The sequence below is a fragment of the Phymastichus coffea genome, unplaced genomic scaffold, assembly GCF_024137745.1.
Source record: "Phymastichus coffea isolate CEN01 unplaced genomic scaffold, Cenicafe_Pcof_1.1 PCOF00003, whole genome shotgun sequence".
Taxonomy (NCBI): Eukaryota; Metazoa; Arthropoda; class Insecta; order Hymenoptera; family Eulophidae; genus Phymastichus; species Phymastichus coffea.
Genome location: NW_026706814.1, coordinates 5518054 through 5533238, shown reverse-complemented (window position 1 = coordinate 5533238; position 15185 = coordinate 5518054). Strand labels below are relative to the sequence as shown.

The following is a 15185-nucleotide window of genomic DNA, read 5'->3' as shown; positions in this document are numbered from 1 at the left end:
GGAAACGCAGATATTGGTTACAACACAAGAAAATAAATTTCAAAAATAGGTCAATGCGAGTCTTATATAACAACACTAAAATACAAAAAATATCCAAAGAAAAATCGAAGGAACAGTTCGACAGAAACATAAATTCATTAGAGTTTAAAATCGGAGATAAAGTCATATTTATGAAAGAACCCAAACCGGGAAAACTAGAAGATCATTCTACTTAGGTCCGTTTTAAATCCTAAAAATAACTGACATTGGCAGCATAATAAGCAATTACAACGGGAAACGAAAAACAGTTCACGCAAATAAATGAAGCACAACTAACTAAATTTATATTGTTGAAAATGTCGAAACAAATACACTAACATTTTTCTAATTTTAGGAAACATAAAAATATTAGACAAAAAAATACCGACCACACACTTAGCTCGTAAATCAAGATGAAAAACTACGTACAGCTGAATAAAGACAATTTTTCCTATGAACAGTAGTTTTCGGCTCGCGCATCTGGCAATTTTCGGATGCTTGAGACAATCAAAGCGATTTTACGATCGCGTCATCCGGAGTAGCCAGATTGCGCGCATGTTTAGAAAGTAGAGATCTGCAGCGCACATGTGCATCCTGCCAGCAGTACTATTATTTTATTTATTCTTATTATTGCTAATTTTTTTTAAATTAAAGGAAGCACATTTGCTTGCAAGTCTCTTGAAAAATTGCGAAATTTATCTTCCCGTATTTATTGGTTTATTTTCTTTGCGAGTCTTGTATGTATAATTGTTGGATGCGCTCAACTTTGCGTTAGACAATTTAAGAATGGCTTGAACGAAAGTTATTAATTATATTTCTGTAATTAACTCTGATTTTTTTTTCAGTATTTCTCAAAGCTTTTTTTTAATAATTAATTAATAGTTAAAACTATTAATATCTTAATTGTTTTTAGATAAATGTAATTCTTAACTTTTGTTCTGTTTTTTAGTTTTATTATAGATTAAGAAACATTTTTGTAAAATTAGAGTACCACACACACAATTAATTTTAAATAGAATTAGTTTAAATAAATAAAGGCCAGAATAGTACATAGAGGGCCATATATGCGAAGAGGGCCCAAAGCACTAAAATGAGTCCACACCCGCACACTCCGCCCCGGCCAATTAGGGTTTGAATTTTGCTTACGCTTGAGACACTCCCCAAATTTTCCAACCAATTAAGTTGAGAAAATTTGAGTTCTTCTTGCCCAAAAAAATGACAAAGATTTTCGAGTGGGAGTCTCCTGCGAAAAGTATAAAAGAGAGCTTTTCAAGAAAATTAAGAAGTGTGTGATATTTTCCAAATTCAGTTCGTACAACTATTTCGAATTCGTTAGCTATTCTTCAAGTTCGTCCAGACCCAGTTAATTTTTCAGTTTGTGTGGAAAAACTATTATAAAAAGTGAGTAAGAAAAATTAAATAAAAAATTTTACACTCTAACTACTCTCCTTTAACTTTTCTCTCCTTACTCTTCCTAGTTTCGCGTACGGGTTTTTCTTTCTTAGATAGTTACACTCGATTGCCAAGCGTGTTGTCGAGTGCACATTAGACAGGCTCCCCTTTTACGTTATTTTATTGCCAAGAGTGTGGTAAAATAACGCGAAGCATTACTATATTGCCAAGTGTGTGGTGTAGTAAAGCTTCGATCCTCCGTCGCCGAAAAAAGGAATTTCCCGCGATAGTGGTAATGCACGTCCCGGTTATTGTCTGCAAGGATAGACCAAAAAGTGCGCCTGAGAATCGTTTCGTCGACCGACGTTACAAAAGCCTTTATTGTCTTCTCAAATACTACATCAGAATCGGCCCGCGTGTTTACGTTTACATCGGCGCTCACTCGACAACAACATGCAGTGTCGGGACGCTCGCTGCTCTTTGTTAACAGAGCTATTTCATGCACGCTTTGAGCAGGAGGAATTAATTATTACGCATGCAATCGCGATCGCGAGATTGAGCTGGCCAGCTTACCTTTATTTAGCAGACGTTCGAAGACAAGAATGCACGATTTGCACTGCGGAAAAGTTTGTCTGTTCTTTCGTCGCGGCTCGCGAATTCGCGCGCACGTGGTTCCGCCCTCGATGGCGAACCTCACACACACTCTCGCTGTCGCGGGGAATGACGCTCTCCTCTGGCTCAGGTCCGCACTCGTTCAGGCACTTCAATCCTGGATCGCGATCTTGGCGGTTTCTGTATCGGCAGCTGACGACGTGACTACCGGCGAATACCTTGATGGTTATTGCTCCACTGGTTCAATTTCAATCGTGCGCGTTCCGTCTGCTCGCGTGCCGAATTCCTTCGTTACGTTTTTCGTCTCCCCGGTAGGTACTGCCCCCGCAGGCAGCAATTAGGTTATATTATTAGCGCTAATTTGACGTTTACCGTCACACTGTTTTTTATTGTGAAAAATACAGTTTTTTTATTTTATTTAACTTTCTTTACATGTTCTATCGAAGTGTTTACAACAACCTTCAAAACGTAATTCGATTTTTTTTATGCGATAATTTCCGACTAAGATACAATACTTTCATGTTTGCCTGATTTTGGTATAGGTATGGCAAAAGTGATTGATAGGCACTGTATATATTTTATGTGTGTATAAATTTATTTAAGTAAATTGAACTTTTCAAATTTAGGTGTACTTTTGATTTTTACAGAAAAGTTGATGCCATTGAGTTTGAATTCATCTGCAAAGGTTTGATAATTACTAACTCCATCACTAAGATCTTTAAACGAATGAAGGAAGGATAACACAGCCCATTCAAAACATTGATTGTTCGTATTCTAAATATTAATATATGCGTTTTTCTAGCTATTGATTTCTGTTAATCAATATAATAGAAGACCAGCAATAACCTTTAATAGCCAGCTATAGTCTTTTTCAGAAAATTCTTCTATAATCTTAAGTATAACGTCTTTAACTTTTTTTGTAAAGAATAATTTTAGATCAGTCGTTTTATAAATAGGTACATTTTTAGTATTAAAATATTTGATTTAAATAATATCTTCGTTGTTATTTTTAATTTTTAACTGAGCTCAAATTTCTGCCTTTATCTTTACAAGATTTAAATACTAAGATATTTTAGTATTTCAGATTGTAGAATTAAATTTATTTCATGTATCTATTAATGCGATAATGGTTGGCTATGAATATAGTAATAATACGTATGTCAAAAGCTAAATTTATCCCTCGCCGAATAACCTTGTCTCCCTAAATTGGGTTAATAATTATTTTAATTCATACATATTTTTTATAACCGAACTTTAAATTTTTTATTGTATAATCCTAAATTTGGTTAATAATTATTTTAATTCATACATATTCTTTATAACTTATTATAAAACTTGTCGAGTATATGTGCAAAATCTTCCTATCTCGCTCGTCCGCCGTTACGAGCGTGTTATTATCAGGCCGTAATTTTTGTTTCCTTATTATTTATTTTATTTTATTTATAATTTTATTTTTGTTGTAGATGGACTGGAAATAAACTTTGATTGTTAAATTGCCGACGTAATTTCTCGTTGTATACTTTTTTCTATTCTAAGTTCTTGCGCACGCCAACTTCGCAATCTAGACGTCTAGTAGGAGTAGGAAGTAGTAGTTGGAGTAGTCGTGCCTCCCATTTCCCAACCAAACAATTTATGTAAATAGAGTCATGGACAAAATTTAAAGTACGAAAACGATGCTCCCTTTAGAATACAACATAATTATATCTATATTGATTAATAAAATTTATTATAATTTGAAATTTGCATTTATGATGGGGCTCTGGCCGAGTTGGCTGGCTTTGACAGGCTCACTCTCTCTCTCTCGCGACTCGCTCTTTCACGGTGGCTATAGTGAGCGTAATGGAAATTGAGAACCATCATCGATGCTTGCCACGCTTTCTTCAGATCCTGTACCTGTGAGCGGCATCGTTACGTGGAGCCAATGAGGGACAAGAGAGGCAGCGGCACGCGAAGAGAGAGAAAACTGATTTGTCGCACGGGCAAAAGAGCAAGAGTGAAGCCACCGGCGTTGCTCGCGTGGGCACGCGCGTGGTAGGGAGAGAGAGCAGACTGAGATATCGAGCAGAGTATCGATCTCAACGACCGAGGCCACACGCTCAAGGATATATCTCTAGCTAAAACGCCAGCAACCGTGATAGTATCCAACCGTATTGAGCCAAGTAGAGGGTTAAGAAGACATACTAGTGCCATCCAAGGATCGCCCTTAACACGTTATCCAGAGATCTCTGCCAACTACAGTCGTCCAGCAGCGGCGGACTAGCACAACCATCATCGGTTGAGGCCAAAGGCATCCCTCAGGTCAGATTGTCTCTTTCTGTCTCTCTCTCTCTCTTCTTTTATTCGTTAGTGCGCGACGCGGCGGCAAGGTGTTCGCGATCATCCGCGAGCCCAGCGTACCTTGCGAACGTTATTCCGGATAGTTTTGGACACATTTTATAACGTGCCCTCGTGCATTTATCTGCCCGAAAGAAGGCACACGGCCAAAAATTGTGAAACGACGTAAAGCATAGGCACATTTCTCGTCGTTCGAGAAACAATTAATTCTTTTCGAACGTGCAAATTTAGCGGAAAAAGGTGGTGTACCTATCCTGTGGTGTAATTACGGTGATCAGTCGTAATTGATGTCGGCAAACAACTTTTGCTCCCGGGTGAAGCTGCGACGACGCTGCCTTAGCTACCGGATGACTGGCTGCTCGTCCGACTCCTCGCTGTTAATCTCTGTTTTGGTTTTCCCCGCTCCTCAATCTCTCACCACTCACATACCAAAACAAAAACTCAAATCTTTAATTCGACGAACAGCAAAGGAACACAAGGTAAAAATTAGCGATTTTCTAATCAACAGCTGAAACAATACTAAAAATTAAACTTACGGGTGCCCCCTCTTTCTCTTAAACGTTCACCCTACTTCGAGTATGTCGAATTGCGAACATATCGATTGTTCGAATCGACTACCGTTGCACTACATTATTTTATATATAAATATTAATCTCGTTATTTATAAATAATACATTTGCAGGGTGATTTTTAATCATTTTGTAAATTCATGTAAAATAATCCGCATATAATATCTATACCATTTTTTTTAATTTATAACGGAGAATCACGGCTCAGCCGTTACTCTCCGTCGAGCACTATCTATGCCCGTGCGCCTTACCGAGCTGAGAGTGTGCGCTGGTTGAGCACATTCTCATCAGCTATCTCTTTTGTTCTCTTGAGGTGCGACGGTGGCGACGGCGATTGGAGGCAGCTGACGAGTAGACGGCAGTGAGAGGGAGAGAGACAGAAGATCAGAGAGAGCCAGCGAGTCGCCGGCAGACCTGGGCCCGTATCTCGCTGGCCGAGAGAGAGAAAATCGGCAGTAGCAGCTGGACAGCGAAACAGACCGCCGCGCGCACAAGTTTTTCCCTGGACTTTGTTCGTTTTCGTCGGTTAAGTTCCCGCGCCCTTTCCGTGATTTTCAGTTAAGGATACGTGCCCGGTGCGCGAAATAATGATTGACGTTTGTTTTCTGTGTGTGAGAAGGTGATACCGCGAGTGAAGCGAGGCCGGCACCGGTGCACGTGGGCAACCGGTGAGGTGACGCGGGTTTGTGAGCGCGTGCGGCCATCTTCTCTTGGCGGTGAGTGGCATTTCTGTTGCTTTGAACAGGGAGCACGACACATCTAGAACACACACACATACACTCCAGGACGATAGCAACAACAATAAAAGTAATAATAACAGCAATAATAGTTACCGTATTAACAGCGACAACAACGCTAACAGCAATAACTAAGTAATAATACTAAGAGTAATAACAACAGCAACAATATTAACAACATCGATATCAACAACGATACTACCAAAACTTAACAAACAAGAACTAGAAAACTCGAGGAACATATTTAACAAAGGAAATTTATATCACCACAGAATCTATCAGCACAAGCAGAGGTCAAAGGAGAACGGAGCCACACATCAACAGCGCGAGGCAAGGTCGGTGCTATGTTTCTCTCTCTCTCTCTCTCTCTCTCTCTCTCTCTCTCTCTCTCTCTCTCTCTCTCTCTCTCTCTCTCTCTGTCCGAGGTGACGATCGAGTACTACGTAGCCCGTTAGATCTGCCGGCTACGAAGTCATTTATTGACTTTGTTCGGACGTTGTTGCTTCTTTATTTTGTATTCGAATATATCTTTTCTTTTATATCTTTTCCTCTATTAAACAAACAGCGGTTCGGAAAACAGTCCTGCAGCCGATCTGCTGCACGTTTGCGCTTATAAATTTAATGTAACGGCGGTATTATTTTATTGTTCAGAATAAGTTTTGTTATTTTATTATTATTAAAGTTGTTGTTTTATTCCGATTTTTGTTGTCATAATTCACCTGGAATCACTCCTGATCCAATGATAATTAATTCACGTATGATTAATGCGTTTGCTCGACGCATTATTAAGTCGTGGGAACGTTTTCTTTGCTTCCCGAATCCCCTTTATCAAATAAATAATTTGTACGGGCAGTCGCGAGCTACCTTGAGAGGGACGACTGGATTTCACCGTTACAAATTATACATAAGCTTTATAAAATTTGCAAAATCTCAGAAAACATTATTCAGAAACCATATAGTTTACATATATATATCCGTATAGCTCCTGCATAGTTGTTGTACAGTAAATTTCGGAAAAAATCTGAGCTTTTCTGAACGTTTTTTATACAGATTCTGTACAGATTTTCTGCAGCTGCTATTCAGTTTTTTTGACAGGATTATTATATAATATAATGTATTCTATATAAAATATTTCTACAGAAATAAATATATAATTGAATAAATTATATAATTAATATAATTCTACCTATTAATAAAAAATAATCAAATGTATTTTGTTTCGATGTAATGTGTAGAACATTATTACGTCTGAAATTTCCAAAATATTTACTTTCCCTTTTTAATCTCGAAAATATCCGTAATTTACTAGGAAAATCTATCTAGAGCCAGCAAAGCTAGGCAGAAATATCGAAAGGAAAAATCTGTCATGGTGAGTTACCCTTCGCCGCCTTTAGTTTGTGGATTTTTGTGCGATTTGTCTAACTTTAATCCGGCGTTGACGAGAATGTGTCTAAAGCATCGCTCGCAGCCAGTCACACTTCACAAATCGAGAGGGTTTGGGATTGGCGGAATGTTTCGGTTTGAGTTGTAACTTCACTGATTTTTGATGATTCACTGCTTTTGATCGTTACTGTTTCGCTCACAGTTGCGGAGTACGTGTTCAGTCGTCTCTGCAATCGAAAAAAAGGCGCGTAATGGCCCGCCTACTGGCGTGATAACTAATCTCACCAGCAATGGGATAATTGCTCATTCAGATTCATGAATGGTCCTTTATCCGCTCCTTCCTTAAGAGCGTAAAAGAGAAGGACTGTCTCTCTCCCACTCCCGCGATATACTTTTGTCAAAAGCGCATATTAGGCGGAAAGGTACGTATCTCTCATTCTACGAAAGAAACGGCGTCGACTTAAATGTAAATTTTGTCTGGAGGTCCATCCGTACCGAGGCTGCAGAGAGCGAGAATTCGCGCAGTTAGCAGTTTGCGTGAGAAAAACTGAAAGTTGCACGTAAACTGCTGTTTTGGCAAAATTTCAGCGTCTGATGTCTGGCTTACTTGGGACGTAACAATTGAATCAATAATTTTATTAATTGAATTCATTTGATCTAACAATATAGTTTTATTTCTATCTAATGTGATGCATGAAAACAAATATTAATAAAAGTATTAATCAACCATATCCTATAATTTTCATAAAAATTTTTTGTTTAAAAATTTTTATTTTCAACGAATGGTAAAATGATTCTATTATTAGCTGTATATTCAGAATGTTTGTGTTAGTAATGATTCAAAAATATAGTTTTTTTTATATTAGTAATTTTTATATTTATAAATTTTTTGATAAATTTTAATGAATAATAATTTTGTAATAAAAATTATTGAGACACTTTAAAATTACTGCTAACGGTTTGAAAGAACGAAATTCGAATAGCTATCGGTTCGGTGTGTCTAATCATAAGAAAGTGATTTGGCCACTCATGGTATCTGTGGCTACTTATCATTGAAATTTTTCAAAACTCTCCTCACTAACGTCGACAGTGTTCATGCTTTTGCAACTATCGCTCTCTTCTGCTTTTTCAATGCACTTCTTCCTTTTCCTGCTTTTTCGTAATGATCACTAACTTAAAACGCCGAGTATATGTCTTTTAGCTTCTCCAGCATCGTTACTAGCTAAACATTGTCGCTGTATTATGTCGGTCTGTCTGTCTGTCTCTCTCATTTTCTCTCTCTCTCTCTCTCACTCTCTCTCTCTCTCTCTCTCTCTATGTTTCTCATTCACGTCAAACGTGTGACGTGCACTATCTATCCTATCTCTCTAACCTACCCCCTACAAATACACTTATTATAATAATATGTATTTGAGCGATATTCTCAAATTGCGTTCAACGACGATTACAATACGTAGGTAGTGTAATAACAGATAATAAAAAAAATCAGCATTGACTTGACATCGTTCTGACTTTGACGTGCTTTTTACAGTCTCAGCGATCCAAAATGCATCCACTGTGAAGGCTATTGTTTGGTTTTGGCATTATAACCAGAAATTCATAATTCAGCACTAGTAATTATCTTTTTGAGTATATTTGCATCATCACAAGTCATTTGCAAGTTGTCCTCAGCGATTATAAAGCTAAGTTTTTTTAGTTTTTTTGTGAGCAAATTTGGAATGAATTTTGTATACACAAATCATTTTCAGTTTCTCGGTTAAAATTTCCGAAACAATGGTTTTAGAAATTTTAAGATCATATTCTAGTTTTTGCATAGTCAACTAGAGATCTTCTTCAATCGTGAGTCACATAAGATTCATATTTTCCAGTTTTGTTATAAACAAAAAGATATCCGGAGTGTAAATCACTTTCAGCAGATCGGCAGCCATTTTTACATCATTTGTACCTCTCATATGTGATTTTTATCCATATAATCATCTTAAAAAACCTTTTTATCATTGTAACCGTTTTGGCATAAGTCTTCAAGTTTAAAGCAAAACTTTATTTAAATTAGCTGTTAAATTTTTCAGTCATTTTTAGCAATAAATGTAACGACCCAAAAAAAGACTTCGTAAAAAATCTACGTTGTGCATGATCGAAGACGTCTTGTCATGAACTACGACGTAGAGCGAGTTCTTAAAGAGGTATAGCTAACCGTGATAACCGACAGGGGGTGCTTAAATGTTCCGATAGAGAGATTCAAAAGTATTTTAGATACTTTTCAGACACCTCGTATACAGTTGTACATCTGACTATAGTTACGTAGGTTACTCTTCCAAGAATTATATACAATTTATAAATTATTGGTACTTAGTTATAATTTGATTCATGTGAAATGATAAAATGGCTCAGGTTAAAATTGCTTGCCAATAAGTTAGAGCCAAGAAGAAATATAAAAACAAGAATAAGAAAACATGAAAGAATGTTATACATTAATTTCAACTTGACAAGGGCCAGAGATTATATATCAAAATGATAGAAATTGTTACGTATACAAATTACTAAAACTATACACTTTCCTGCAAAGTCAATAGTATCATTCATTGAATTATCGTAATTTTATTTCTAGATTTCAATCATATAATTTTTCAAATTATTATCCTTATCTCAGGTTGTTACAGGAACATGGTTAGTTGATGGAAATCCACAAATTATTCTCTTTGATATTGGCAGTGCAGCTTGGAAATTGGACGAATATAAACAAGAATTATGGTCCTGCTGTGGCTTTGGTATCCCTCATTTAGATATTGAAGCGAATGATGCTGTCATTTTCGGTTACCTCGTTTGTCAGTTTATGATCGAATTCAGGTATTTATTGTTGATTATTCATTTGAATAAAATGAAAAGTTATATATCCTTTTAATTTCCTGCCCTGAAAATTTTAAGTTATTTATTAGTGGTTAAGATTTCATTTTAAAGTATAATTCCAGTCATAATATTTGTCAAAATTTCTCTCTAGTCATTTCAAAAGTGATAGGGTGATAGGTGAAGTTGAGATACTTATGACTAAAGGGAATCAAAATTAATGTGTATAGATACATAGTATACTTCTGCTTCGTTTGACATGAACTTAGTTCTTGAAGTACTAATAATAATAACAATCCGTTTGAATTTAATTAATTGAAAGCTAAATTTAAACAAAATTCATTAATGGGATGATGAAGCCCCGCAGAGTCATAAGTAATACATAGGATTTCTTATGACTCTGTGCGGTAATCTGTCATGAAAAATTTATAGGATTTTGTGTATTTGTATGTATATGTGTTTTTTAGACATACGTAAACTATCTTCAAATAACAAATTATTCAGCGCGATACTAAGCATCCGTTATGACCTTTTATCAGTATTACATCAGTAAGGCCTCTTATAATCAATAATTCATTCTTGGATAATCGTTGTCAACTTCCGAGTGAAGAATTGGTTTCAGTATTGAACGGTTGCTCGCGTCATGCCACTTGCTGTCACCATGCTGAAAGTTTCTAAATTGAAAAAATTTCTCTGAATGTTTCTTTCTTTCTTTTTTATGCTCATGTTTCTTATTGTTTACGCTTTTGGTTTCATTCCTTGTGGTTTGATTTGGGTTGGAAAGATGAGTTATCCTTCGCTATATCGAGCACCAATTCGAATTTGCGAATTTAACGCGCATCTAGGCGATACTGCAAGGTTCACTTGAAATTTGTATCATAGTACAAAGTCTAAGTACAGAAAGAGAATTAGAAGTAATGTAGGACCGCCTTGTCTTAGAGTATCACTTAATTATTGTAACAGTTTTGACACGCTGCTACGTATTTTTAAAGGGGAAGATAAGTAAAGTTCGCTCTAAATGCAATCGGAAGAGTAGGCTGGAAAATAAACCAATTTTAATTAATACCAATTAGAAGTTGAAGTTGTAGTTGTAGTTTGAATTAGAAGGCAATAAAAGATTTTAATTAATTAAAATCTTTTATTGCCTTCTTATTCAAACAAACGCGCGCTTAAACTAATCAACAATTTAATCGTCTTAATCATACGTTTACAATATGCTGTATCTTAATCGATAACCAACGCGACTTATTCTAACACAAAGAAACTTGTAAAGTAGCCGGTGAGTGATCACCTGGCTAGTGCGCACTTACAACTAAACAAAACACGCAATACATTAATTAAAGAAGAGGAATTAAACAAAGGTAGCCGACAAGTGATCCCCTAACTACCTAATAATTCGTGCGGACGCCCATCAGTGCGAGAGAGAAAACAACCAGGAGAAAGAGAGATGACCTGACCTTTGTTTTCTCCTCGATGATCCTTGGGAGGCGAAGATGGTAACTGCATGGCAGGCCGATTGTACAGCTTCTCGTCGTTGATGCTGCTGTAGGTGATGCGCTTTCGACAAAAGGCTAGGGCGTGGGGCTGCTCAGGATAGAAGGCAGCCAAACCTCTTCTTCGCAGGGAACAATTGCCAAGATGATCGGCAGCACGAGCTAATTCCTTGATTGACTGACCTCGATTATTGGCTGACGTAGAGTGACGCTATGCAATACTCCTGCGCGCGCTCTCTCAAAGTATCCCTACTTAGCCTAGTTTTAGGTTGCGTACAACGAAGCGCTAAATGGTCACGCGTTGCCCGCCTGCTTAATAACCGCTTAGTGTACGCTCACGTCAGCGCTCTCTCTCTTTTTCTCTCTTCCTTCAACTGCAGAGTCTTCTTAATTTTTCCTTCTGCAACGCTCTCTCTCGCTCTCCTTAGGTTACCTCAGCCGGATCTGGTAATTTATGACGGCTGAAAAAGAGGTACAGTATTAGGCGCATAGAGAAAGTGCGCTCAATACTGATCATTGAGCCTTGCCGAGGGCAAACGGAAGAGGCAGAGGAACCGACGAGAAACGGGTAATTGCCTACTCTCTTCACAGTATTAATCACTTACAATGAAACCTCCCCTCCCTTAACCTAAAATTTAGATATGTTACAGTTCATGAAAAAATACGACATACGTGTTCTTTATCAACAGAAAAATACTTTAAGGGGATGAAAACTACTCTCAAATTTCATCTAAAAATGGATTTTTCATTGTATCTCAACGTTTTTTTGTATTATATATACTATAATATTTTTTCAAATTTTTATTAATAATTTATAATGAATAAAATATCAATTAGAAGCTGAGATACATTTGAAAATCCATTTTCGAGGATGAACTTTGAGAACGGTTTTCATCCCCTCAAAGTGTTTTTTCACCGATAAAAAAACATAACTTATTTTCATATAACTATATCATATCAAAAAATTATCAAAATCGATGAGGTCGGGTTGGGAGGGGGGGGGGTTCCTTCTTAGAATATCAATCATGCAACTCTAGAATTATCCATCCCTCCATCCTTCTGCTTTCAATTCGAACCAACTACTCATTGTAGTCAACAGCGAGGTTTGTCCGTCAAAGATAGCTTACGTTTGCGGATTATAGATAACTTCGTAAAGAAGCTCAAGATAAAAATGCGTACTGATGAGACTCTGGTGCTCTATGCAGTCAGTCATAAAGTGTAATTAGCTCTTTATTGTGTTTTGACTTTCTAACGATCTTGGGCTGCATTTTTTGAAAAGAAAGAACAAAAATTTTTTTCTAAATTGCTTTGAAAAAAATTAACTAGTTGCATGATGTTTAGTCGCATTTCAAATGGCACGTCGAAGTAGCGAACTGTGTAGATTGATACTATGTTCACTGCTCGATGATTAACTTCAATAATAATTCATGAAATACACAAACAACTATTATTTCGATCTTTTCGAGCGTCTAGTACTGTATGTCAACTTCTTGCTTACTCTCGGAAACATGATTTGCATATGTATCTTAAAGTCCGAACTTAATTAATTATAACGTAGCAAAATCGAGACGTTACAATATGTATAAGATTATGTTGTCCCCTTCAAAGTAATCCCTGTTAGATATAATACACTTGTTCCAACGCTTTTTTCAATCATCGAAGCACTTTTGATAATCATTTTGAGGTATAGCCTTGACTTCTTTCAGCGATGCAATTTTTATCTCCTCAATCGTTGAAAATCGATGTCCTTTCATGGGTTTCTTAAGTTTTAGGAAAAGAAAAATGTCACTAGGAGCCAAATCCGGTGAATATGTAGGCTAAGGCCTACATATGTGTGTAGGTGCATTATCGTGATGCAAAATCCACGAACTGTTTTTCCAAAGTTTCGAAGGTTTTTTGCGTACTGTCTCTCGCAAACGACGCATAACTTCAAAATAATACTCCTTATTAACTGTACAACCTTGTTTCTGATGAACTACGCCACGGTAATCAAAGAAGACAGTGAGAAAAATCTTGACATTTGATCGAACTTGGTGTGCTTTTCTGGGTGTTGGCTCTTTTAGGGTCTTCCTTTGGAACGATTGGACTTTAGTTTCGATATCATCACCATATGCCCATAATTTATCATTAGTTATAACCTTTTTAAGAAAATCATGATCTTCATTGATTTCATTCAACATCTCCTGCGCAATGGTCATGCGACGGTTCTTTTGATCAAAATTATACAATTTTGAAAGGAATTTCGCTGACACACGTCTCATGTCCAAAACATCTGAAAAAATATCATGGCATGAGTCAACCGACCTCCTGAAACTTTTCTGATAGTGATTTGACGATTTTTTAACACAATTTCTTTCACTGCTTCGACGTTTTCATCTGTTGTTGATATGCCACTAAATTCTCTCGACCTTCTTGGAATAGCTGATACCACTTATACACATTTTTCTTACTCGGAGTAGACTCATCGTATGCAATTGTCAACATTTTAAGAGTTTTAGAGCACTGGATTCCATTTTTCACACAAAATTTAATGCAAACTCGCCACGATCATATGTTCATAGTTTTGACTATATAGCATGTGTTGTTTTTCTGGCAAAGGCATCAGAGGTTAGACGTGTTTGGTGTACTCGGCGATTTTCTTCTATATGTTCTGTTAATTCAAGTAAGCCATAATTAAATATTAAAAATTACAGATATTAAACAGAAATTCACAAAATTTTAATTTAGTTTTCAAAGATATTTTTAGTTCCTAGGAGGTACTTTCAGGCATCAATTCGAATGTACGGGATGTATCCGAGAAGTATCCGGAATACCTTTATATCTCCACGCTACTGTTAATCTTTTTCATCGGACGAGTGGTATTCTCCAAAGTAATCCTCATTTGATTGAATAACGTACTTGCAGCGTCTTTGATACTGTTTGAAGTAGTCCTGGAAGTCAGTTTTCGAAATAACCGAAAGTTACAAAGATCTCTACCGGAACTGTATGGAGATTGGTGGATGTACAAACATCCCTTAACCAAAATTATGGTCCTTTTTTTCTTATTGCCTTACTCAATAAGAAATCATTTGAAAACTTCACGATAAAATTCTCCTCACGCCAATATACTACGAACGGCACAATAACAAACGCGAGCGTGAAGGTTAATCGATGGCTCGTCAGCCTGCTGATTCCCTTTTTCAAGCTACTTATTATAATAAATGCCCGATTTACAATTTCCGCCGTTATTTCGTCAACGAGGTAGCCGGCAGATCTGCCACACTATCCACCCATCAGCTGGCATCCAAACATGCAAGAGAGACAAAGAGACAAGAGAGAACAAGACACCGACCTCGACCTTCAGCCTTTCTGACGGCTAGAATGCTTCGCGGTCTGACGTCACTGGTGCGCTTCTTCTCGCTGACCGCCTCGCTGGTGTTATTGTCATCACTGTTTGACCTCTCGCTAATCCTTTCATTCGCTTTACCAATGTTGCTGCCTCAACCTGTTGTTCTGCTCGTTGTTTTTGTTGTTGCTTCCGCTGCGATTGCCGTTGTTCCCGCTGCACTTCGGTCACTCGGTGGCTGCAGCAGCGATGAAGTCTGCTCACGCGCGCACCTGCGCACCTCGCCGGTTACCCATACACACTGGTGCCGGGTATCCTTCGGGACACGACTGGGCGCGACCCAGTCCTAACACTCTAATTCTCGTCAGCGCACCGGGCGTGTCTCCGAAAACGAACGTTGACGATATCGCGGGGACAACTCCGGAAAATTGTTTACTTTGGTTTAATCCGTGCGCGTGACTTTCTCTGCTAAAGCCCA

The 15185-nt window shown here is 37.4% G+C and overlaps 1 protein-coding gene across 2 annotated transcripts in view; it reads left to right on the top strand.

Moving 5' to 3' along the window:
• LOC131664775 (glycogen [starch] synthase) overlaps positions 1-15185 on the top strand; it is a 1096132-nt gene that overhangs the window by 191109 nt on the left and 889838 nt on the right. For both annotated transcript variants that reach the window (XM_058936134.1, XM_058936143.1), the window contains exon 4: positions 9696-9892. In XM_058936134.1, coding sequence (XP_058792117.1) covers positions 9696-9892 — 197 coding nt within the window. The remainder of the gene's footprint in view (positions 1-9695; positions 9893-15185) is intronic.